The sequence below is a fragment of the Orcinus orca genome, chromosome 11, assembly GCF_937001465.1.
Source record: "Orcinus orca chromosome 11, mOrcOrc1.1, whole genome shotgun sequence".
Taxonomy (NCBI): domain Eukaryota; kingdom Metazoa; phylum Chordata; class Mammalia; order Artiodactyla; family Delphinidae; genus Orcinus; species Orcinus orca.
In genome coordinates, this window is record NC_064569.1 from 15,323,052 (window position 1) to 15,350,185 (window position 27,134).

A 27,134-nucleotide genomic window follows, 5' to 3' on the forward strand; every position below is an offset into this window, starting at 1 on the left:
GGGGTTGTTACTGTTTAGTAATACAAATTAAAACACAGCTGGGAATGAAGTAGTTAGCCCAGTCTCACAGACATTAGCCTCCTTCTGTTTATTTCCTCCTGTTTGTATTCCTAGAAGCAAACAGCTGTGCATTCAATTTTATTCTTTATTCCTTTACTTAAAATCTGGATCTCAAAAGAAGCAAACTGGGCATTTAGGCTTAGAAAAATTGCCTTATCTTTTTTAGTTGAAACAATGATTTATCCATAATGTTAAAAATTTTTTTTGAAGTAGATTTACCCACAATTTCACCATCACCCATTTTCATCTAGCTATAGCCATAATCTTTGTATCCTTTAGTAATCTTCTGTTTTCACTAGATGGTTGCTGTAACATTTTCTTACACTTCTGTAGAGTCATTAAAATGTTAACCTCTGCATAGTATTCCGTTGTTCAACGTTTCATTTAAAACTCTGTGCAGTTCACTTAGTTCCAAAATAACATTACTTTCAGTAATGAATAACATCCATTTTAAGCTTACTGTTCAAATGTCTTTTCTGCACATTGTACTAGTTAAATATTAGTCTTCTCTTAAAGCCATTAATGTTGTGCAAATTAGCATAGGTTAAAAGTTTCAGTTCAAAGAAAGTCAGGTATGAGTAAATGAAAACTTTTAATTTGAACAGTTGAAATTACTACTCAAAGTATTTGAAGTATTTCTTAGTCTCAAATCTACGCAAGGCCTTGAGGGATGTGTCAGAGGCCTTGGTGAGTTCACTTTTTATGTAGTGTATGTGTAGCAGTGTTCGCAATTTTTGTGTAATTGATAGTAGAAGGCTGTTGATTATAGCAAGTTGATGTGACTCCTTCAGCTGATAGTCTGTCTATAGTGGGATTAAGGTGATTTTACCAATTGGGCATAGTTGGCTTCTGTGATTTGTTTAGTGATAGGTCCCCACATATCTCTTATACATAACATATTATGTATCTGTCATCCATGGACTTATTTTCACTCTGTTAAATCTGTTTTTTAGTGTATATTATAAACAACTTTTTGTAATATAGTGCTTTCTTCTAACTTTATTTATTGTATGACATAGAGGTATACTATAATCCCAGTGTTGTTCATTTTTTTCAGATAAAGTCCTTGATATTGGACACTTGGATAATCACCTCCTCCCCATTCCTATCATCATTATCATCATTTACCTTGTACGATTTTGTAGGCCAAATCATAAATTATTCCTTTTCTTTTAAGCCAAAGGATTTTTAACTTTAGTTATTATATGGCAGCCAAATGGGGCATAACAATATATTATGTGAAATAAAATTTTGTTTCTGAGTATAAAAGAAATGCTCCTACTGGGAAATATAGAAAATTAATACCAAAAAAAATACCTATACTCTGCCATCCACATATACAAACTGTTGACATATTTTTAGTTTTCTACTTATACATTTATACACATAAGGGAATTGGGATCATAGTATACACATTCATAACTTGATTCCATTAATATGTCTGCAATTTTTCTATTAAATAAATTGTCTTCTACATCTTTCTAGTAATTACTGGAAAAGCAATACATGCTGATGATAAATTCAGGCAGTTTTTATAAAGGGGCGTAAGAGGACTGAAAAAGTTCCTATGCTTTCAGCCCCACTAGTGACAATTTCTTATTCTATAATGACTACACAGTATTGTATTATATAGGTGTATCATAATATATTTCATTAATTTCCTATTTTCAGTGGTTTTCTAATCCTTTTAGTTAAAATAATTTAATTCTATGATAAACATCCTTGAACATAAATTCCTTAGGACATTTTGTTTTTAGATAAGTTCACAGTTGTATTGCTGGGGCAATGAGTTTGAATTTTTAATTTTTGACATTTTATAGTAAGGTATTTTTAAATTAAATTTAGTGGGAGGGTGCAAAGTCTTTATAATTTTAATGTTGTCCTAAGAAATAATTTTTTTGCTACTTGAATATTCTATGGCTAAATACTAAAATAAAATCAATAGTAATAATAGTGTTAATAATAATTATAGCTTATATTTATAAAAGAAAGCAGTGAGGTTTTTGCTTTCATTTAAATCAAAGGATTTGTTATAGAAACACATATTAATATTTTATATTAGAAGTGTTCAGAATATTCCCTAAAGAAAGAATATAGGAAAACTTAAGTATTTTTTATGGAATTTTTTTCTTTCACTCTTCAGTTTTACCCTCATTTTTTGAAAGGAAGAGAAAAGCAAAATTTTGTCTCTCTCTCTCTCTCTCATAGCTTATTTTGAGTTAATCATTGGTTTTTCACTGGGAAAACACTTCAGTAAATGTCATAAAACTTCCATCTGAATTTGCCAAAATATGTTTCTCTGTCTTTCCAAAGATTGAATTGTTAACCTCATTTGTAAGAAAATCCTTAATGTGTTCCGAGCAGACAGTTTAATAGTTAGCTACATATTAAAACACACAGCCAATACCCCTTTCCCACTCTGTGATTCCAATGTGTACCAAAGGTTACTATTTTAAACTCTCAGATTTAACAGATAAGGTCTTGCACAAAGTGAAAGTCAACCTTTTATAGATTCAGAATGGAACCTTTACTTTCTAAAGTGTGTTGGCTACTCTTCCTTCTCTAGGATTAGCAGGTATTGAGATACTGATATGTTGAGAATATGCCAGGGAAACAATTTCTAGGAGCAAAAACTTTTTGGCATTGAAAGAAGAGGATTTACTATAACATATGTGCTTTTGGAAATTAACCAAGATTGAGTTATGTGTGTGCCAGCTTCAAAACAGCACTGAGAATGTACTTTCCTTCAGGGCAAAGGAAAGAAATGTAATCTTGATTATTCAAATTAGATATCCCTTTTAAGAACAGAATGAGTAGATTTTTCTGGGGTCAGAAAGTAGTCTTACTTTTGTTCCCATAATATGAATTTGCACACTTCCATTTAAGTAAATGCCCCCCCCCAAAAAAAAAATTAGTCATCTGATGTAAATCAGAGATCTTTTAAAAGCAATTGTACTATGATGCAATCATTTCTGGGAAAGTGCAGGAAGTTCACAATTAGGTTTATTGCTTTAGCAATTGCTTTGTATTTATGTTGAAATGCAAGTTTGTTTTAATATAAAATGGAATTATTATACATTTACCTTAGTTTAATGTTTTTCCTTATTACAGAACTTACACTTAAGTGATTTGAATGAGAGGACAGGTTGCTACTCCAACTTTCAATTTACTCCCACTGGAAAGTTTTTAAACATTAAATTGCTTTACTTAACAAATACTTAGTGAGCTCCTACTATGTGCTAGGCAAGCTCTGATTTTTTTTCTGCCAGCATCTTGGTAGATGATTTTAAAGTGATGACCACTAATTTATGCATTATTCTTCCATAAGAAATGGGTTTCTATTTAATTTTAACTCTCCTTCCATATAAGAGTGTTATATTGAACCTTTTTGGTAAAATGTTTTCTATTGAGGCAAAGAAAATGGGTAAGTTATGGGTAAAACAGATTTTTCTTGAACATGAAATTGCTGGACGTAATTCATCCCTTCAAGTCATTTCCGTGAAGACAATATTTTTTTTTCTTGCAATGTTTTAAGATTTAAAGGAACCAAAATTATAAGGCACCGTCTCTCTATGCACTTTCTAATTCGACCTTTCAGTTTTAGGATATATTCCTTGTCAGATTGCTTTGTGAATTTAAAGAATAAAGCACTTAAACACTTCATCTTGTAAGAATGTAGGCCTTGTGAATAAATTTAGATAGAAATTTTGTTCCAAGTATTATATTAGCAAGGTAGTGATGAAATAATACTTGAAATTATAGGGGGGAAAAACTAGACGGTGTAATTAGACGAGTACTGTAGTAAGTAAGGAAGGGTCAGCATTCACAGTTACTTTGGAAAAACGTAGCTGGCTTTTTCATTTCCTTTGAGTGTTTACAGTCTTGGTGTGTCATCGCATCCCAGTATTTTCAAGTAGCAGTAGGATGCTGTTACATCACCTTGAGCTTAAAATGTTCTTATTTGAACATTAATTGCTAGAATAACAAAATGTTTTTCTAAAGCTATTTTACTCATACATCAGAAGCAAAGAAATTCTAGTTTTATTTTTCTATATGTCTTGTAACTACACAATTTTTGCTTCATCTTTTAAAAGAGTAACATTGTATCATGTAAATACTGTTCCTCATGTTGATTTTCTGGTTGATTGAGAATGTGTTTTGTGTATGAAAAACAAAAAAGGCATTTCATTGAAAAATGTTTTTATAGAGGTATAGCGTAGAAAAATAACCAATTTGTGTGTGTTTTAAAATTTATGTTAAAGCATTGAATTTATACACTGAATTTAAGCTTGGCTTCGCTGTGTGTATCTGGTTTTAATAATAAAGTGTAATCAACTAAAATTTGTACAAAATATCAAAATACTCCTTGTTATTTTTTTTTAAAAGATGTTTACCACTGTCTTAATATTTTCATCATTTCTTAAACTTTTACTTTCTTATGTTCTGTTCCTACATTTGTTTGGTGCTTTGGTGCATAATTAATAAAAGTAGTTCTTTGTCATGAGTCATGTTCAGACTTTATATGAATCATTTGTTTAGAACTTGCACAAGTGCATTGTCTCATAGAAATAATGTGTAGATAAATCAGCCAACTTGTGATGTGTAATACTGATAGTACTGGAAAACTTAATTCATCTGCAGTATTTTTTGGGGCAGATACATCCCTCTACTGTAACATTGTAAGGATTCTCCTTTGCCTTCCCCCTCCCTTCTTAATCAAGTGTGATGGAAACCTCTTTCTCTAGCTCTAAGCTTCGGCAGATGGCTCCTGGGCTTGCTATAGGGTCTCCAGTGGAGTTTTGTTCTGGGTACATGGAAGCTGGGGAGAAGAACCATGTGAATATGAACAAACCTGGGCTTCCCATTTGGACGCTTCTCAGTCTGAACTAGGTGCTTGAGAACTAACCAAGTTAGTATCAAGAACTAACCAGCAGGTCCTCTATCTTCACTGTTCTCTATTCACCCAGTGCTTCTTTTCTTCCTGGCCCACTTCCAATGGGGACACAGTCTTACTCTTTCTTCTTCCTTTCCTGGAGCAATTTCATAGCCCATGTGCTGGTTTCTCCAGGTATGAGTGTGTGTATCTGTTTCCCTTTATTCATTCCTTCTTTCCTTCCAACACTAGGAAGATGAGAAATCAAAACTCTTTCTGCAGCCCACCTCCCTTCCCAGCCCATTCCCTCCACTGCCCACCTCTCCCTATCCGACTGTCTCCTTGTTTGATAGACCCCCTTCTATCAGTTGTGTAGCCACACAGGTTATGGGTCTTTGGGCATTAAAAAGCTATGATTTGTCCAATTGAGAGTGACACGCTGACTACCCTAGACATTTTATCACTGATATTGGTGTTAGGGTTTAAGGAGCAAAGAGTCACAAAAGACACTTCAGAGTTTAGGAGAGGAAATGTATTTAGAGGCTGTGAATATAAATAATAATCATATTTGAGGGGAGAGGAGAAAAGGGATGCAGAATTGGCCATAGGTTTTCCTCTTTGCCCTCTTTCTCTCCCCAAGTTCCTTGCATTTGAAGCCAGGCAGGATGGAAGAGGGGCGTGAGGAGGACAGACTGGGAAAGAGGAGAGAAAGAGGGGGGGAACCTCTTGGAATAGAGCAAAGTCTGCAGGGTCTTAACCGTCCTTTGAAGCAGAAGTTCTTAACCTTTTTAAAATCTGTATTACACACACGCGCGCAACTGTATGATTGCAGAGCAGGCCAATTATATTGAAATATAGGTAGGACAATTTTCAAACATATTTGTGATACAGTAATATCTATATCACATTAAATAAAGTCTAAAAGTGAGTCTGATAACTGGTAATTTTGGAGTGGCAATGAGTGTAAATGATATTTCAGGATATCTGCAGTGAATATAATACAATATAAAATATCTGAATTTTCTTGTTGATAAAAATCAGAGGTGCCGCTAATACAAGTGTGGCCTGTTGTCTATATTCATAATTAAAGGAAATGTTAAATTTCAGTTAGAGATCAGTGCTGGCAAAGAATAATTTCTTTCTCGCCTAACTTAATGGATTTTCTGAATTCCATCCCCAGATCTCTGTATTCCCCCGATACCTTGGGGTACTATTTGTATGTAGGCAAAAGAGCAAATTGGAGTCTATCTTCACCTTGTAGCCCCTTCCCAATGAAATAAATTATACCTGTAAATATAAAACGCAGGGAACAATTGTCATATGTAATAAATTATTAAGGAATTTGTAATCTTCCATCAGAAGCTGTTTTGCATATCAACAAACATCTACTGAGTGCCCGCGAAGCCAGGCACCGATCTAGGTACTTTTAGATAATTTATCTGATTTTGTATATTTTCTTTTATTTATGGGTAGCATTTAACATGTGCCTTTTAAAAAAGACATGTGAGGGGTTTCCCTGGTGGTGCAGTGGTTAAGAATCTGCCTGCCAATGCAGGGGACACGGATTCGAGCCGTGGTCTGGGAAGATCCCACATGCTGCGGAGCAACTAAGTCTGTGTGCCACAGCTAATGAGCCTGCACTCTACAGCCTGCGAGCCACAACTACTGAGCCTGCGAGCCACTACTGAAGCCCACGCACCTAGAGCCTGTGCTCTGCAACAAGAGAAGCCACCGCAATGGGAAGCCCACACACCGTAATGAAGAGTATCCCCTGCTCACTGCAACTAGAGAAAGCCCACGTGCAGCAACAAAGACCCAATGCAGACAAAAATAAATAAAATAAATAAATTTATAAAAAAACGTGAGATTCCCTCTTGCGAGAGCACCAGAATCACAACTAACAATCACAACAACTAACAATCATTGACTGGAAGACACTGGTACTCACCAAAAAAGATACCCCACATCCAAAGACAAAGGAGAAGCTGCGGTGAGACGGTAGGAGGGGTGCAATCACAATAAAATCAAATCTCATAACTGCTGGGTGGGCGACTCACAAACTGGAGAACACTTACACCACAGAAGTCCACCCACTGGAGTGAAGGTTTTGAGCCCCACGTCAGGCTTCCCAACCTGGGGGTCTGGCAATGGGAGGAAGAATTCCTAGAGAATCAGACTTTAGAAGGCTAGAGGGATTTGATTTCAGGACTTCGACAGGACTGGGGGAAACAGAGACTCCACTCTTGGAGGACACACACAAAGTAGTGTGCTCATCGGGACCCACGAGCAGTGACCCCATATGAGACTGAACCAGACTTACCTGCTAGTGTTGGAGGGTCTCCTGCAGAGGTGGGGGTGGCTGTGGCTCACTGTGGAGACAAGGACACTGGCAGCAGAAGTTCTGGGAAGTACTCCTTGGCGTGAGCCCTCCCAGAGTCTGTCATTAGCTCCACCAAAGAGCCCAGGTAGGCTCCAGTGTTGGGTTGCCTCAGGCCAAACAACCAACAGGAAGGGAACCCAGCCCCAACCATCAGCAGACAAGTGGATTAAAGTTTTACTGAGCTCTGCCCACCAGACCAACACCCAGCTCTACCCACCACCAGTCCCTCCCATCAGGAAGCTTGCACAAACCTCCTAGATAGCTTCATCCACCAGAGGGCGGACAGCAGAAGCAAGAAGAACTACAATCCTGCAGCATGTGGAACAAAAACCACATTCACAGAAAGATAGACAAGATGAAAAGGCAGAGGGGCTACATACCAGATGAAGGAACAAGATCCAGCAATCCCACTACTGGGCATAAACCCAGAGAAAACCATAATTCAAAAAGACACATGCACCCCAATGTTCATTGCAGCACTATTTACAATAGCCAGGTCATGGAAGCAACCTAAATGCCCATCGACAGACGAATGGATAAAGAAGATGTGGTACATATACACAATGGAATATTACTCAGCCGTAAAAAGGAACGAAATTGAGTCATTTGTTGAGACGTGGATGGATCTAGAGACTGTCATACAGAGTGAAGTAAGTCAGAAAGAGAAAAACAAATATCATATATTAATGCATATATGTGGGACCTAGAAAAATGGTACAGATGAACCGATTTGCAGAGCAGAAGTTGAGACACAGATGTAGAGAACAAACGTATGGACACCAAGGGGGGAAACCGCGGTGAAGTGAGGATGGTGGTGTGCTAAATTGGGTGATTGGGATTGACATGTATACACTGATGTGTATAAAATTGATGAGTAATAAGAACTTACAGTATAAGAAAACAAACAAACAAAAAAACAACTAATAAACTTTGGGTTATTTGTATGGAAATACGTTAATATAGATGTTTCAGACATTACATGAAATTTCTAAAAATCTTATATATTCTGGTATAATGTTATAAGTCATAATTGTAGTTGTTACTTTAAAATATATATCTCAGAAATAACTTAATTTCCTTGGCAATTGCATTATTATGAACTTTCATCAAATCTTTAACTGTGGTCATTTTTAAGTCTTTTGTCATTTACAGACAGTTCTGGGTGTACTCTGATGCTTTTGCAAAACTGTTGCTATAAAAGGGTTTCATCTTTAAGGAATCCATGGAAAAGACTCTGACAAGTACAGGTTTCTGGTAACTGACTATACTGCTGAACTGAATGAATAAGCATTTTCAGAACTCTAATGGAAAACTGATGAATTCATAAAAGTGCTAACAAAAGATCAAGATACAAAAAAATTAATTACATGGGACTCAGTGAACTGATGAGGATGATCATAATTTTTGTGAGTTTCTGTTTGAATAATAATTTTAAAAAATCCCACAGGGACTCAGAGGCAAAAAATATACAAATCAATTTTCACTGCATAATAAAGGAGCTGTTACAGTGGAGGATTGCTGGACTGAATGTCAATATTATGACATAGTATGAGTGTGTTTCGTGTTTGGTAATTACAATCATCGCTTTTGTTGTGTTCATCCACTTACAATGCTTGGTGTCAGTTTATTTATCTCTTGTAAAAATAAAATACAGTGTGTGTGTGTGAAAAAAAAAAAGCAAACAAAAAAATGATCATCTCAATAGATGCAGAAAAAGCTTTTGACAAGATTCAACACCAATTTATGACAAAAACTCTCCAGAAAGTGAGCATAGAGGAAACCTACCTCAACATAATAAAGGCCATATACGACAAACCCACAGCAAACATCATTCTCAGTGGTGAAAAACTGAAAGCATTTCCTCTAAGGTCAGGAACAAGAGAAGGATGTCCACTCTCTCCACTATTATTCAACATAGTTATGGAAGTCCTAGCCATGGCAATCAGAGGAGAAAAGAAAATAAAAGGAATCCAAATTGGAAAAGAAGTAAAACTGTCACTGTTTGCAGATGACATGATACTGCTATACATAGAAAATCCTAAAGATGTCACCAGAAAACTACTAGAGCTAATCAATGAATTGGTAAAGTTGCAGGATACAAAATTAATGCACAGAAATCTCTTGCATTCCTATACACTAACAACAAAACATCAGAAAGAGAAATTAAGGGAACAATCCCATTCCCCATTGCAACAAAAAGAATAAAATACCTAGGAATAAACCTACCGAAGGAGGTAAAAGACCTGTACTCAGAAAACTATAAGAAACTGATGAAAGAACTCAAAGATGACACAAAGATGGAGATATATACCATGTTCTTGGATTGGAAGAAACGATATTTGGAAAATGACTATAGTACCCAAAGCAATCTCCAAATCAGTGCAATCCCTATCAAATTACCAGTGGCATTTCTCACTGAACTAGAACAAAAAATCTTAAAACTTGCACGGAGACACAAAAGACCTCGAATAGCCAAAGCAATCTTGAGAGAAGAAAATGGAGCTGGAGGAATCAGACTCCCTGACTTCAGACTATACTACAAAGCTACAGTAATCAGGACAATATGGTACTGGCACGAAAATAGAAATACAGATCAATGGAACAGGATAAACAGCGCAGAGATAAACCCACGCACCTATGGTCAACTAATCCATGACAAAGGAGGCAAGGATATACAATGGAGCAGACAGTCTCTTCAATAAGTGGTGCTGGGAAAACTGGACAGCTCCATGTAAAAGAATGAAATTAGAACCATGTAAAAGAATGAAATTAGAACACTACCTAACACCACACACAAAAATAAACTCAAAATGGATTAAAGACCTAAATGTAAGACCAGACACTATAAAACTCTTAGAGGAAAACATAGGAAGAACACTCTTTGACATAAATCACAGCAAGATCTTTTTTGACCCACCTCCTAGAGTAATGGAAACAAAAATAAACAAATGGGATCTAATGAAACTTAACAGCTTTTGCACATCAAAGGAAAGTATAAACCAAACGAAAAGACAGCCCTCAGAATGGGAAAAAAATATTTGCAAATGAATCAATGGACAAAGGATTAATCTCTAAAATATATAAACAGCTCATGCAGCTCAATATTAAAAAAGCAAACAACGCAATCGAAGAATGGGCAGAAGACCTAAATAGACATCTCTCCAGAGAAGACATACAGATGGCCAAGAGGCATATGAAAATCTGCTCAGCATCACTAATTATTAGAGAAATGCAAATCAAAACTACAGTGAGGTACCACCTCACATCAGTCAGAATGGCCATCATTAAAAAGTCTACAAATAACAAATGCTGGAGAGGGTGTGGAGAAAAGGGAACCCTCTTGCACTGTTGGTGGGAATGTAAATTGATACAGCCACTATGGAGAACAGTATGGAGGTTCCTCAAAAAACTAAAAACAGAACTACCGTAGGACCCAGCAATCCCACTACTGGGCATATACCCTGAGAAAACCATAATTCAAAAAGAGTCATGTACCAAAATGTTCATTGCAGCTCTATTTACAATAGCCAGGACATGGAAGCAGCCTAAGTGTCCCATCATCGGATGAATGGATAAAGAAGATGTGGCACATATATACAATGGAATATTACTCAGCCATAAAAAGAAATGAAATTGAGATATTTGTAGTGAGGTGGATGGACCTAGAGTCTGTCATACAAAGTGAAGTAAGTCAGAAAGAGAAAAACAAATACCGTATGCTAACACATATATATGGAATCTAAGAAAAAAAAAAAAAGCATGGACTTGAGGATATGGGGAGGCGGAAGGGTAAGCTGTGACAAAGTGAGAGAGTGGCATGGACATATATACACTACCAAACGTAAAATAGATAGCTAGTGGGAAGTAGCCGCATAGCACAGGGAGGTCAGCTAGGTGGTTTGTGGCCACCTAGAGGGGTGGGCTAGGGAGGGTGGGAGGGAGGGAGACGCAAGAGGGAAGAGATATGGGAACATATGTATATCTATAACTGAATCACTTTGTTATAAAGCAGAAACTAACACACCATTGTTAAGCAATTATACTCCAATAAAGATGTTACAAAAAAAAAAGACACATGCACCCCACTGTTCATTGCAGCACTCTTTACAATAGCCAGGTCATGGAAGCAACCTAAATGCCCATAGACAGACGAAGGGGTAAAGAAGATGTGGTACATATGTACAACGGAATATTACTCAGCCATACAAAGGAACGAAATTGGGTCATTTGTAGAGACGTGGATGGATCTAGAGACTGTCATACAGAGTGAAGTAAGTCAGAAATAGAAAAACAAATGTATATTAATGCATGTATGTGGAACCTAGAAAAATGGTACAGATGAAACGGTTTGCTGAGCAGAAGTTGAGACACAGATGTAGAGAACAAACGTATGGACACCAAGGGGGGAAAACCGCGGTGAGGTGGGGATGGTGGTGTGCTAAATTGGGCGATTGGGATTGACATGTATATACTGATGTGTATAAAATTGATGACTAATAAGAGCCTGCTATATAAAGAATAAAGAAATAAAATAAAGGCAAAAAAAAAGTCACAAGACCTTTCCCTTAACAAGGGAAACAAACAAAAACAAACAAAAGACGTGAAATGGTTGACAAAGCACAATGCAAAATACGATACAAATGAAATCAGAGGTAAGTTAGCTTGACCAACATCATAGCTAGTTAACTAGGAACAAGAGTTTGAACCCACCCATGTTTGTCTTTCTGCCATCCTGTCTGGGGTGGAGGTGTTTATGCCCCCAAATGTTACGTCTGCTGTCTGTTGCTGGTGAGTTCCAGTGTCCTCTGGAAAACTGTGGCTGACTTCTTGTGCATGTTTTCCATTCTAAGTTTTTCAGTGTGGGTACTCACCCAGATCTTCTTATCCGCTCTTTGGGAAAAATAATTCTGGAATTTGGGGTCGTTACAAATTTCTAATTTCTGAGTCTCACTTTGGTCCTCAGTAATACTCAGTGACCCTTTAAATGGTTTCTAATACCTCTTCAGAGGTTATCCAACAACCCCTGTCCCTTCTCTCTCCAGAGAAGAGTAAGGCTGCCTGATAAGAATTTTGTTTTCTTTCACCACCCAAACCAAGATACAGTTTTATCCCATCTTTGCTTCCATTCTGTCTGTTTTAAAAGGAGTGACCTTTATTCTTTTCTTCCAGGAGAAACTCTTCTTCCCCTTCTGTTGTTGATCCCGTTGCAACCCCGAAGTCTCGAATGTTGCTTATATCAGCGGCCCCCAACCTTTTTGGCACCAGGGACTGGTTTCGTGGAGGAGAATATTTCTACGCCCCAGTTGGGGAGGGGGGATGGTTCAGGAGGTAATGCGAGCGATGGGGAGGCCCAGGTGAAGCTTTTCTCCTCAAAAACAGCCAATTAAAGAACCTCCTGCCAGGAGGTAAAAACAAAAACGAAAACAACCTTGCTCTTTCCTCCATGAAGACTCTGGTTTGGGGGACACACGCATCCACTCAGAATGTGGAAAATACCTTAAAGGTTATGGTTTTGGAGCTGCTGAAAAATTTTCTCCTGGTAGGGTGAGGATGATGTTCCCACAGGTGGACAGATTACCGGTCTTCTAGGAAGTATCATGTGAAGTTTGGTTTTCTTATTTAGTATTCTGTAAGTGGCTTTGTAAGGAGTATGAACTCTTATACCATTAAGTCAGGCTTACATGTGTGCATCCTTATACCTGGTCCATCCCTGATGCTTGGCACACGTTTGTTGTTTTATTTAGAAACCTAGGATGTGAGTACCTCACTTCCTTGTTGTTTAACCCTTGTTTCCTTTCAATCATATATAGTAAAGCTTCAATCAAAAGCATCTTATTTCTGAATAGGAACCTTTTATGTTAGCATCTTAGACATCATTTTTACAGATTTTGGGAGAGTGTTTAGTTCGCTCACATCCTTAATCAGTTTTACATAGGCAGTGATGGAATCTTTGACATTCAGAGATAAGGTCTGAAGCATAGAGTATAGAAAAGAGCTCAAAGTAGAAACCTGTAATACCTGCTCAGCTTGTGCTGTAACCAAGACAGGGCAGGTTCTCTGCAGCATCTGCTCTGGGGAACTTCCTACGCTTAGTGATTTATAATGTCTTGTATTGTCTCGAACTTCTGTATGTTTTGGTCAGACTATTTAAAACACACAGACCACATTAGCAGGTGTGGCGACATCCTAGTTACACTGTGAGCAGTTATAAAGAGGGTTCCCAAAAGGGAAAGTAATTAGTATTGTCCCAGGTACCATTATTTACCTGCCCTTTCAAGTTGTAAAATATATAGAAGTGTGGAAGATTTAGTAACTTTTCAGTAGCAAAGATTTATTGAAGGTTAACTCTCGAGGCACCATGATTGGACCCTTAGGGAATACAACATTGGGAAGAGATTCCATTCCTAAGGGGATATGCATGTGTAGACAGGTTTACAGACTAGGAAATTGGATTTCACTAAGAAACTCTTTATTTCATCTTGAACAAGTAGTGAACAGGGTGTTGTGATGTAAATCCGAAGGTAGCTGCCCGTTCTTCACTGAAATACCAGAGGTAGCTGTGTGCCTGGACGCCAGGCTCGCTGGCTTTTGTGTTGCTCCTCCCACCGCTCCCTTACTTCCTGTAAAAAAGGAATGGAGGGCTTCCCTTGTGGCGCAGTGGTTGAGAGTACATCTGCCGATGCAGGGGACACGGGTTCGTGCCCCGGTCCGGGAGGATCCCACATGCTGTGGAGCGGCTGGGCCCGTGAGCCATGGCCTCTGAGCCTGCGCGTCCGGAGCCTGTGCTCCGCAACGGGAGAGGCCGCAACAGTGAGAGGCCCGCGTACTGCAAAAAATAAAAATTTAAAAAAATTTAAAAAAAGGAGTGGAATATTGGCATTTGCATTTAGTGTTCCCATTATACTTATTTTCACATTTTACTTTCATGAGTGACTCATTTGAACTTAAAAATATGATTTAGAAATTAGGCATTTTAACTCCAGCTCTTTGCTTTGTATTGACATCAGCTATATTAATATTTATCCTGGACCAAAGGACCCCTCTTATTCAGCTCTTAGGAGGAAACCAGTCGGGGCCCCTGCTTATCCTGCTGCCTTGCAAGGCAGGGGCTTCTGCATCATCTTCAAGCAAGGGGTCAGCACTAGCCTTTCTTGGGGAGAAGTGGGGCCAGAGAGTTCCAGGCCATCTGGGAATTCAGAATCATTAGTGGATGGACACAGATGTCCACATCCCAAGCCTCAGCATCTCACTCCTTAAAAAAAAAAAAAAGAATTCCCTTTCACTCTTTTCAGAAATAAATAATATTCTGAAATTATGGTGCCCAGCATTTTCAGCTAACTGTTGTGATACTTGTTAGTACAACGATTTTTCAGTTGGTCAGTTTGATTTTAGAAGTAATTATGAGAAACTACTATGTTTATTACCAAGTGCTCTGGAATACCCATTTACTATTTAAAAACCTAGTTTTTATTTACTATTTACTATTTACTTATTTACTTTACTTTTGTTTACCCATTTACTATTTAAAAACCTAGTTTTTATTAAGATCTGATTTTTTTTTTTTTTTAGGTCTACCTGCGTTTAAGCTACGTATTTAAAGACCATTGTACCTAGTAGATGACAAAACTATTTTTAGAAGCAAGGTATTTTGTGATTAAGAAGATAGACTTTGGAATCAGAAAAACCCAGATTTGAATTCCAGCTTTAACCTTATTAGCTGTGTTTTAACCTTATTAGCTGTGTCCTTGGGCAAGTCATTTAACCTCTGCATCTCAGTTTCCTCATCTATGAAATGGGGTTAATAACATCTAATTTATAGGATTGTTGTAAGGGCCAAGTGATGTAAAGTATGAATAGTACGAAGTAAGTACTCAGTAAATGATGGCTGTTTTTTTCTGGCCATTCCTTTATGTAAGTTGAATAAAAGTAAAAGATGGGCACTTTTCTTTTAATAGAATTTGTTGCATGAGCAGAAGGTATTTATAGCATGAGTAGAAGGTATGAGCAATTAGATCTCTTAAAATATATACTTAGGGCTACCCTGGTGGCGCAGTTGAGAGTCCGCCTGCCGATGCAGGGGGCGCGGGTTCGTGCCCCGGTCTGGGAGGATCCCACATGCCGCGGAGCGACTGGGCCCGTGAGCCATGGCCGCTGAGCCTGCGCGTCCGGAGCCTGTGCTCCGCAACGGGAGAGGCCATGGCAGTCAGAGGCCCGTGTACTGCCAAAAAAAAAAAAAAAAAAAAATATATATATATATATATATATATATATACTTAAACTCTTTCATGTGTTTTATGACATGGAATTTTAGAAATTGACTTAACTAAAGGAATCAAAGAATGTTAAGAGTGTGTTTTCAACAGATACTTATATAAAGCTTGCCATGTTCCAGGTCTTTGTACTTTTATAAATATTAATACAGTTAATCCTTGTAACTAGGAAGTAGATAATATTATTTTCGACATGTTACAGAAGGAAACTGGGGCAAAAGGAGATGAGTGACTTCCCAAGGTCACACAGGTGATATCTGGTCCCAAAGTGCTTGCTCTTAATGTGACACTATACAGCCTCTCCTAGTGCACTTTTTTTTTTTCTATAAATTGTGTGTGGGCTTTAAGAAAAAACAGTAACAGTTCTTTTCTAATGCCAAAACATAAAAGAAGTCCCAGTTTAGGACAGGGTTGAAGAAAATTTAATCTAAATTTAATACTTGATTTAATATTATCTAGCTTATTCCAGGTAATATTGACCTCGTTGAAACTGCAGCCATGCAAATACATCATGGTACTAAATGTCCTGTTCCTGACGTTTTATACCTAAATGGCCAAAGATACCAGTGTTGCCTAATTATGTCTGCTTTTGCCTCTGTTTTTCATTTGAGTGTCTGACTATCTTCTCCTGGGCGGGATCTTTGTGTCTGTACTCAGCTTTCGCACGCTGTTGATTATCACCCCTAAATGGTCTGCCACATCCCAAATTTGTCCTTTTGTACCTCAGCTGACTAGTGACTGTGAGCCAGGAACTTGCGTCCCTGGCACCTACTCAAAGACTGTCAGCTGTCCAGGAGAAGTTCCAGATCATGCAGTTTACCAGTTAAGTGTCTGGTTTCTGTGTTGGTAGCTATTATATGTAATGATAAACAACTTTAAAATTAGAGCCCTGTGTATTTCACCTTTTCTCCCTTTCTTCCTTTTGAAGGTAGTAGTGATCGTGGCAACGTCAATTTAGTTTTTCCTAATTATGTAGACCATTTGACCTGTGATTTGTCACTCTTTGTGACCCTTGTGTCTGTTACTGTGCAGTCCACCTTATATTTTGTTTAAATTGAGTTAGCAAATTTATCAAATAAGCCAGCTTTAAAACTTCTATACATAGGGCCTTCCCTGGTGGTCCAGTGGGTAAGACTCCACGCTCCCAGTGGAGGGGGTGAGGGTTCGATCCCTGGTTGGGGAACTAGATTCCGCATGCGTGCCGCGACTAAGAGTTTGCATGCTGCAAATAAAAACAAACAAAAAACTTCTATACATTCTCTTTCCACTACGAAAAAATAAAAAGTGAAGGAAGTTGTTGCACATACTTATCCAGACAGATAATCCCTACTCTCTGTTTTCATAAACAGGATGATAACTGTTCACACACCCAGGCCCCACCTTACCTTACCCCATACTTACCCAGTCCAGGCTTACCCAGTTGTTGTATCTGTTCAGGATGGTTTCCCTTTTTGCAGTCCAGGCTTTGTCCATAGACCAGTGATGAAAGCAGCCTCTCCAGGGTAACCTTGGAGCCGTAATCTGATCTCAGATTCTTCTGGGAACCAAGGAGAGCTAAAATGTGGCATTCAAAAGGGGTGAACTGAATGTAGCTTCCTTACGCAGAAGACGGATAAAAGTGGCAGTAGATGCAGTCGCTTATTTGATTTAGGAAACCGCAGAAAGAATTCTTGATTTTGGTGTTGGCATCACGCTTACGTGAGACTCTGCAGGTCTTCTGAGGCTTCTTTTATTTTCCACTTTGGAAACATGGCTGTGGGCAGATTCGCTCTTGCAGAGATAATGTTTTTATAGTCCTTAGCTATGCTGACAGCTTCAGGTTTTGAAATCCTGTCATTTCCCTGTAGGTTTGACCCGAGATACTTTCATGCCACGGTCTTTCATTTCTTCCATTTTCTTTATTCACCTGATCGACCAGAAGATGTGAATTCAGCCTCTCCTTTGCCCTAGGTTGTGTGTTCTTCACCAGGGTTACTGTGGTGAGCACAGATGTCCTCATGGAGCCTTTGTTTTGGTGGAGGGGGAGGCAGTCAGTACACCAGCTGTCACACAAATCAAGGTCAAATTGCAAGTGTGATAAGCTTGGTGAAGGAGGGGCTCACAGTGTTCTAAGACCTAGTCTGCAGGGAGCTGACTGAATCAGACAGAGATCCACAGGATAAATGGGAATTATCCAGGCAAAGACAGAAAGGCGGCTCATTGTAGGCACAGGGAAACGTTTGCCCAAAAGCCCTGTGGAGGGAGGAAGTGCGGTGGGTTTTTGTAGACGGAGAAGTCTGGGGCAAGCTGAGGCAGGAGAAGTAGGCACGGAATCATTACCAAACAGGATCAAGAAGGCCATGTTAAGGATTTTTGTGTTTGTCCTCAGAGCAGAAGAGTGCCAGCATCACATTTCTGTTTTGAAAACCTCATCCAGTGAGACGAGGTTAGAGAGGCCAGAATAGATGTAGAAAAATGAGTTAGGAGGCTATTGCAAATATCATTGTAACGAATTTTCAGATACAACATGGTGCCCATATTTCACTATCTTTGTGCTTTGTGTTGGGATTTCCCTGGTGGAAGCTTGTCTTTCCACCTGACTTGCAAAGGACTTTGAATCTACTTGGAAGTAGGTAAAGGGGAAGGTTACTTGAGACCCTCACTATCTGGCCAGTGATCGCAGATGATTAACTGTCAGTCTTAGAGAACAAGCTCAGGTGTATTGAGGTCCAGGTGCTATCTTGCCTTCTGATGATTTCATTGCCTTCTTATTTGTCTATTAGATATGTGACTGGTGGTGGTGACGGTGGTGCTAGCAGCAGCAGCAGCAGTAGTGATAGTTGCAAATGTACAGTATGTCAGACAGCGTCCTGGGTGCTGTGCATATAAACATCCATTTATTTCTTATACAGTCTCATGTGATGTTCGACCTTTTATTCCCTCTACTTATAGATGAGGATGAGGCCCAGAGAGATTTATGAAATTGCAGAGCAGGGTTTGAACTCAGGCAGCTTACTTGTAGGAACCAAGCTCTTAACCTTTCCTTTAAGTGGTGAAAGGTCAGAAGTGGCCAGTTAGTGAGGTTAGAGCCCGAGGTCACACTGCACAGTGTGTCGTGGATGCAGGACTCCAGCCCAGGCACTCTGATGTCAGAGCCCACGTGATATTTCCACATGAATTACAAGCATGGGGAGAATAGGTTTCTGTAAGTCAAAGAAGGTCAGGTTGCAAGTGTCTACAACTAATTCACTTTACAGAGTGGCGGCCGATTTTCTTTTACTGTTTTCTAAACATTATTTTACATAATTGAGAACACATTTATATATAGCTTTGAAATCACATGTCATTGTAGAGGTGCACTGTAATTAAACTTCCTTTAATTTTAGATAATAAATTATTTTATGTTGAGAATAATTGAAAGCATATGGTACTTACCCACCAGAAGGGAGACAATGAAAAAGAAGTGTTGACAAGGATGTTGGAGCAGCTAGGACTCTCCTGTGCTGCCTGGTGGGAGTGCAAGTTGGCGCCATCACTTGGCAGTATTTAGTTTGGTCATATTTACTAAAGCTGAACATATGCATATCCTGTGACCCAGTAATTCCTCTCTTATGTAAGTACACAACAGAAATATGAATATATGTTCACTGAAAGACACGTATAATAACAGCAAAAAAACACTGGAAACTACTCAAATGCCCGTCAGTAGTAGGTAAATAAACTGAGGCATATTCACACAATGAAGTGCTGTACGGCAATGAGAAGAAAAGAGTTTAAAACTGCATGCAGCCATAGGGTTACATGTCATAAAGATACGTTTTTATGCATATCTTTCTAGATCTTTTTAAATAGTTACGTGCACATATAGATTGCCTTAGAAAATGAAACTGCTGGTATTCTACTCTACTAGTCAGGGTAGACGAAGCCATGTAGGCCTGAAATGTCATGGCACAGACACAGCAGTTTATTTTTCTCCCACACAGCAGCCCAGGGTAGATGCTCCAGCTGGGGGTAGGGTGGGGCTGTTTCCACTCCTCGCAGTGTTTCAGGAACTTGGTGTCTCTGCCACCTTTAGCATGTAGCTCCAAGGTTACAGCTCGGCTCATGTTGTGTTGCAGAGAACGTACTCACAAGGCACAGCAAACTGAGTGTGTCAGGAGGAAGGATGGGGGCGGAAATGTAGTCTACTGTGTGCCCAGGAAGAATGTACTTGAATAGTCCACAGTCTTGGCCGTGCACATCATTTTTATTGTTTTTTTGGTTTTTTGTGGGGTTTTTTTGCGGTACGCGGGCCTCTCACTGTTGTGGCCTCTCCCGTTGCGGAGCACAGGCTCCGGACGCGCAGGCTCAGCGGCCATGGCTCACGGGCCCAGCCGCTCTGCTGCATGTGGAATCCTCCCGGACCGGGGCACGAACCCGTGTTCCCTGCATCGGCAGGCGGACTCTCAACCGCTGCGCCACCAGGGAAGCCCCATTTTTATTGTTTTTTGATCTGTTTCCCGCCCCGCCCCCCACTTACTAGTAGTACATGGTGACTATCTTTTCATGTCGTTGCATAGAGATATATCTCACTCTGTTTTTTAATGGTAGTAGATTATTTCATTGAAAGAATGGGATGATTATAATTTAACATGCTCGTATTGGCAGTTTTTGTTTGATTTATTTTTGCCAAGCATTAACAATACTAAAGCGAATCCTTGATAAGAAAAGTGTTTTCAAAGACTAAGTTATTAGAAGTAGAATTTGATGGGTCAAAAGGTAAGCCCATTTTTAAGGTTCCGATACACATTCCTGTATTGGTCTCCAAATTGATTGTCTTTGGTATCCATTTTTGTTTGATATATTAGTCGTTTTCTTTTGATTTTTAATATGTTTTTCATTTGTATTTTGATTGTCATTTCTTTATTGCCAGAGTAGTTTTTGTTCTGTTGTAGTGAAATCTATCAGTCTTTTCCTTTTTTGATTTCTGTTTTTGGCGTCATGCTTGGATTTATTCTTGGCTTTTAAAAGTAGCTGTTTCCTTCTATATGTTTGTGTTTTTATTCTTCATATTTACATTTCTAGTCCACCTGGAAACGGTTTTGCATAGAGTCTAATCTGTTTTTGCCAAGTAGTTGGTTACTAGTCGCAGTAGAATTAACTTTTTAAAATGTATAGGATTGTATGAACACATATAAAACTATTATGAAGTATTTTAAATTATCCTTCTAATTAATGACTAGGATGGAGTACGGGAGAAAGTTTTCAGTTCTCTGGGCCGTTTGAAGCAGAGAGAGCCACATTGCCTCAAACATAAGGCAGCATCACTAAGCATTAAACACTGTATCGTGGAGAAGGTGAAGTCCCTTTCGTTGGCTCGGAGGGTATGGTATGCTCTTAGATTTAGGAAATCTTCTCCATACTCCGAGTTGGTCCCCAGTTATAGGTTTATCATCTAATTACATGAGGCTCTACTTGCTGCCATTTCCTGTGCTCTTCATGCCATCTCACACCGAGTCATGGGGAAGGCGGGTATACCTGCGAGGCTGTGTGCTGAGTGAAGTTAAAATAGATTATTTTTAGTGGAAACTGGGATCATGATAACTTTAGCGACTGTGGGTTGTTTTTTTTTTTTCAACTTTGTTCTTTTTTTTAACATCTTTATTGGAGTATAATTACTTTACAATGGTGTGTTAGTTTCTGCTGTACAACGAAGTGAATCAGCTATACATATACATACATCCCCATATCTCCTCCCTCTTGCGTCTCCCTCCCACCCTCCCTATCCCACCCCTCTAGGTGGTCACCAAGCTGATCTCCCTGTGCTATGCGGCTGCTTCCCACTAGCTATCTATTTTACATTTGGTAGTGTATATATGTCCATGCCACTCTCTCACTTCGTCCCAGCTTGCCCTTCCCCCTCCCCATATCCTCAAGTCCATTCTCTAGTAGGTCTGTGTCTTTATTGCTGTCTTACTCCTAGGTTCTTCATGACTTTTTTTTTTTTTAGATTCCATATATATGTGTTAGCGTACGGTATTTGTTTTTCTCTTTCTGACTTACTTCACTCTGTATGACAGAGTCTAGGTCCATCCACCTCACTACAAATAACTCAGTTTCATTTCTTTTTATGGCTGAGTAATATTCCATTGTATATATGTGCCACATCTTCTTTATCTATTCATCTGTCGATGGACACTTAGATTGCTTCCATGAGGGACTGTGTTTTTAATGAGCACTTTATATTACTTTAATTTCCTTAACATGTGTGAGTATTCAAGTTACTATTAAAAATAACTGAAGTTCCTGAGCCTCTCTAGACATTATATTAACATAATCCTCTCCTTCGGTTTACATAACATGCTTTGAGCAAGTCTGTATATGTGCAACAACTGTAAGATCTCTGGAAGAAGAAAGAGGAAAACCTTGCTTGCTTGCTGTATTTTGCTTACTCAGCAGTCACGCCCAGCTTCTGTGAGCAACAGAAAGAGAAGCAAAATTTGGTTCCTGGACTGGTGACTCAAGCGTCAGCTGGAACCACCTGTCCAGCCTCCCAGGCTCACAGTTAGTATTTGTTAAGGTTCCTTGTGCTGCCAGGACAGAAACTCAAGTCTAACCTCATCAAAAGAACTTATTTGTTAAAATGGGTCATTGAAAGGATTCTTGGGGAGCTTGCCGTCTTGAATGAATTGTTGCACAGGCAGATTTTGTGCGGGGCAGGGATCAAGGGCCCTAGCAGTAGGAGCTTCTGAAGCCGCTGGAGCGCTTTCAGTAAGGTGACTCAGCTCTGACCATCTCTTCACTCAAGCCTCAAATTCCCAAGAGAGAGAATCAGATTTGCTTTGTGGATGGGAGACAGAGCCATATGTGGTATCAATAGATTGAATCATAATAATTTGCTGTTATTGGGCTGTTTTTGAACCAAAAAAGCATTTTTTTATGCTTCAACTTTAACAGTGTAGACGTGGCCTTTAGGGCTCTTGTAAGTGTCAGGAGAACTGTGGGGTGGTGAGCCTTCCCAACTAATGTCTATGACATATTCCTTTGATCTTCTCAACTCCGCGAATCTCATCTGATTTCCTCATGTTCTTTTCTATTTTGCTATAAACACCGAGAAAAACTCTTAACCCTAGTTCAGCTTCCCTATGCAGGGAAGCTAAATACTGCTGGGGAAAATGACAACCCTTGAGATGGCCCTCTTCCACTTGTCATTGGATGCTGGAGATCTTCCTAGGCGTCATCCTTCTGTAAGGCATCCTTGGTAGTTCTTGGGTTCTTCAAGCTTCTATATGTTGTCTCCCCCAACACCCAGCCCCTGAAGGAGATCTTGATTACTTTTGAACCATAGAGTTCAATCCATTAAAGCCTTGTGTTTTGAATAGAGACAGCCTTCACATTGGCTTCAGGATATAAGCTGTCGCAGATAAACAGAAGGAACCAACTCCTGGCTACCATTTTGCTTCATTTGTTTTGAAGTATTCTCCTTGGCTGACTTAATGGTTTTTGAGATTTACTTTTCACTGAAATCATGTATTTGGATTCCATCAGTGGAAAAATTTTTTTTCTGCTTTATGTGTAAATAGGCTATCATAATACAAAGTAAACGTCAGAGTTTGTACAGCCACAGTGAGTTATACCTTATTTACACCATAGATGAAACAAATCAACTGTGGCAAGTACATTTGTGGAAACCACAAGACTCTGAAGTGGACGCAGTTTATTGCTGTGATTTACAAACTAATAGCTATCTAGCAATTTCTTTTGGGTAGGAGAAATAAAAACTTGGTACCAATATCTTTGCCTTTGTTTGAATGTTAAATTTACTTAAAATTCTGTATCTTCCCACGTATTCCTCTTCCCCCGTACGCACACCTGCACACGTTCTGATTTTCATAATGCTTTATTACAAATAACATCAATAAGAAAGAGCTCTTCTTTCCCTTATAAGGGGGAGGGTGTAATAGTAGTGGGTTATGCCAAATTTTGAGATTTCTTTTAAAAATATGTTATATTCAGAAATACAGTTAAAGGTAAGTGAATGATGGTGAAATAGTAAATCAATATTCTGGAGTCAACTTGATGAAATGGAAAAAGCTGGGCTTTGGAATCAGCCAGACTTGGCTTCGAATCCCAGACCAGATTCTAAGCCATATAACCCCTTTGAGTCTCTTGTTTCTTTTTCTGCAAAGTGAGATTAACTACTGTCACACAGGATTAAAGTAACATACTTTGAGTTCCTGGTACATAGTAGACATGCAAATAATGAGATGCAATAGTTATTATTTCAAAATAACTTATGAAAGATAAAACAAATTGCTTGGTTTATTTTATTCTGATAGTAGTCCTAGGAAGCATGTGTCATCTTTCTCTTTCTACGCTTAAAGAAAAATTGGGTTATCCCTAATGGGTTTAGCAGCTTGGCTGATGTCATACAGCTAGTTTAGACCCAGTGGTTAACTTAGACCAGTTTTCAGCTTTATCTTTGGACCTAAGTAAAGGTCTATTTAAAGATTATCAAGTTAAAAAAACAAAAAAAACGGTGGGGGGGAAGTGGTTGTAAACTAAAGCCACCACTAACGAATGGCGTTAGTGTTGCTTGCCTAGTTGGTTTCCGCTGATACTACATGGAAGGGAATCAGAGCCCTCTCTTCCTGTCCAGTACTGGGAGGGCCTCAAACACCTTCTGGCCTTTACCCATCCAGTTTACAGTGATTCGTATGACAGTGCTGAGTTGACTGCCTCTGTCTAGCACTGGTAGACTCGAGTTTCACACTGACTTCTGAGACACTTTGAAAGATTGGCCAGTGGTTTAATACCTACTTTTCTAGGGAAAAAAACAAACTACTGCATTAAATTCAAACACTGAATCTAAGATGAACCCAATTTCATAAACATTAAAATGTGAAACAGAATGTATATGCCTTCAGGACTTGGAGGGCATTATGCTACGTGAAGTCAGACAGAGAAAGTCAAATGCTGTATGACAGCACTTACATGTGGAATCTAAAAACACAACAAACTAGTGAATAAAACAAAAAAGAAGCAGACCCACAGACACAGAGAACAAACCAGTGGTCACCAACGGGGAGAGGGAAGGGGGGGAGGGGCAATATAGGGGTGGTGGGAGAGAAGAGGGTTATTATGGGCTTATATGAAATCATTTGTATGAAACTTTTAAAAAGTGTAAAGCACTATAGAATTTAAAGCATCTTTCATTCAATTTAAAAATATATATACATCCAGGAAATACATAAATTGAAGAACCCATTAGCAAGTCTTTTTTGTGACCTTACATGTGTTTATACAATTAGGGTCTCCCAAACCTGTCTTCTGCATCCCTCAGGATCATCGGTGGCTCCCGTGAAAGGGCTTAGGTGAAAACCAGGTTAAGATCTAATTGGGCCACAGTCTCTTAGACAGAGTTTGGACTGGGCATCTGTCGGGCCATTACTGATAACCTGCAGTTCTTCTACTTTGTGTACCTTTTTCTCCGCTCTATTTTCTAGAGCAATTTTAGGTTCACAGCGAAGTAAAGAGGAAGGAGATCTCCCATACGCCCCCTGCCCCTACACATGCATAGCCTCCCCAGTATCAACATTCCTCACCGGAGTCCACTCTTTTTTGTAAACTGTTTGTCATTCATTCTCTTCTCATTCCTCACGCAGCCGTGTGAGGTAAGACATGAATGTTAAGCACCATGTGTAGAGAGAAAGCAATATGCAAAAGAAATGAATATTTTATCAGTATTTACTATGTATTGTTGATTGTGTGTGTTCTGTCTGTTCTAGAACTGCCTAGCAAGCCCTAGCCCTACGTGAACCACTCTAGGAAGTAGCCTGCATATAAATCCTGCATTAAAATGTAAAACAAGGTCAGGTAGAAACCCGGATCCCAGTGAACTCCATCTCTTGCTAGTTTTCATTTATTGGTAAAACACAAGTGTGGGACCTTTGCTGTATGATCAAAAAAAAAATCTTTTTGTGGTTGGCTTATCTGGAATGTTTCTCTTTTTCCCCCTTAAATTTAAAAATAAACCCTGTACCAAACCTATACTTGGGTATTGAAGTTTCTGCGAGTATTTTGTTTCTAAACAAAAAAGTTGGAAGTATAAGAATGAGTGAGGTAAAAACGTTTAATTGGGGCTTTACTGGTGGCGCAGTGGTTGAGAGTCTGCCTGCCGATGCAGGGGACACGGGTTCGTGCCCCGGTCCGGGAAGATCCCATATGCTGCAGAGCGGCTGGGCCTGTGAGCTGTGGCCGCTGAGCCTACACGTCTGAAGCCTGTGCTCCGCAACGGGAGAGGCCACAACAGTGAGAGGCCCGCGTACCGCAAAAAAACCCACAAAAAAACAAAAAACGTTTAATTGTGTGAGGGACACTGGTAAGGTAGCAATTCAGAAGAATCTTAATGACGCCATTTTTATCTTGGTCCTTGACTTTAGCCTAATTAAATTGTGGGAAACTCGGGTCATAAATTGAAGAGTCACATTCTTCAATTGGAAAGGTTTCTTCTTAACCTTTGGAGTGGAATATGGATCACCCATCTGACTTGTGGTAGGTGGGATGGTGTTTTATTTATAGAGGTTCATTTTCAACCTGGCCTTAAAGACATTCAGTGAATAATTTAATGGCTTTCTTTTGTGTTTTAAGTTTTGATTTACCATATTTACACTCTGTGTTTACAGAGTGTTTTTTTTTTCCCTGTAAACAAACTGTAAGGGGGAAGAAAAGGGCATCAGTGACTATGATTATCTAAGGTTTTGTTGTTGGGCATTTAAACCCAGTTAATGGAGATCAATAAATTTCTGCACAAAATGTGACTGAAATCTCCCTGTAATTATTTTATAGGTAGTTTATCATCCTTCATTTTTAGAGTCCACATGATTTTTTGAAACTTGGCTGTCTTTCCTTGTATACTTCAGTTAAAAGTGAGCAGCCTGGCTGGCTGGAAGGGTAGTTGAATTACTTGGGAGGGTGACTGTGCCACAACTCATATACTTCAAAAACCACAGTTGTAAAACTCTTGTTTATAGTTGTCATCTGTTACTGTTGCTAATTTCTGATTGTCTTTGGGAATTTGTCCAATAAGACAGTTGCACAAAGTTCATAAAATCTTAAGTGAAAATTTTTCTGCAGTTTAAGATGTAAAATGAGAATCATAGCTACAGTAGAGATAGAGATATTTCTCCTAGTCTCTTTCTTTCCCCTACTCCAGAGAGAAACCCCAAGCAGCCTGGCTTGACTTAATGGGGCAGGGGTGGGGAGGTGCTAGAGAAAAACAGCTTTTTTTTATGGCTTGAGAACTGTAATGCCAAGTTATGTCCCCCCAAACTGAGATTATTAAGAAGAAATCAGTTGAGGGGGTGAGCATTTAAATTCTGTCACAGACTTTGATAAAAGGTCTGGGAAACATAGAGATGATCAGCTCCTTTAACTGCACCTGGGAAGATTTTAATATTTCTTTTAATATGAGGATAAAGAAACACTTGATATTGGCTGTGAGTTCCAACAACACCCTGTAAGAATAGCTGCTTGTAAGTATAGATTTACCCTACTTAAGACAGCTGAATTAGCTCTTCTGAAATTTATGTGG

At 39.0% G+C, this 27,134-nt stretch overlaps 1 protein-coding gene across 31 annotated transcripts in view; it reads left to right on the forward strand.

Moving 5' to 3' along the window:
- PLEKHA5 (pleckstrin homology domain containing A5) overlaps positions 1-27,134 on the forward strand; it is a 243,153-nt gene that overhangs the window by 32,765 nt on the left and 183,254 nt on the right. The window contains exons 4-5 of one of the 31 annotated variants that reach the window (XR_007470386.1): positions 6,489-8,115; positions 11,735-13,688. The exons of 29 other annotated variants lie outside the window; for them this stretch is intronic. Coding sequence is in view for 1 of the 2 variants with exons in the window: in XM_049695105.1 (XP_049551062.1) it covers positions 6,489-6,621 (133 nt within the window). In the remaining variant the exon portion in view is untranslated. Of the gene's footprint in view, positions 1-6,488; positions 10,060-11,734; positions 13,689-27,134 lie in introns of those variants that run through there. One more of the 31 variants, XM_049695105.1, reaches the window with a different exon arrangement.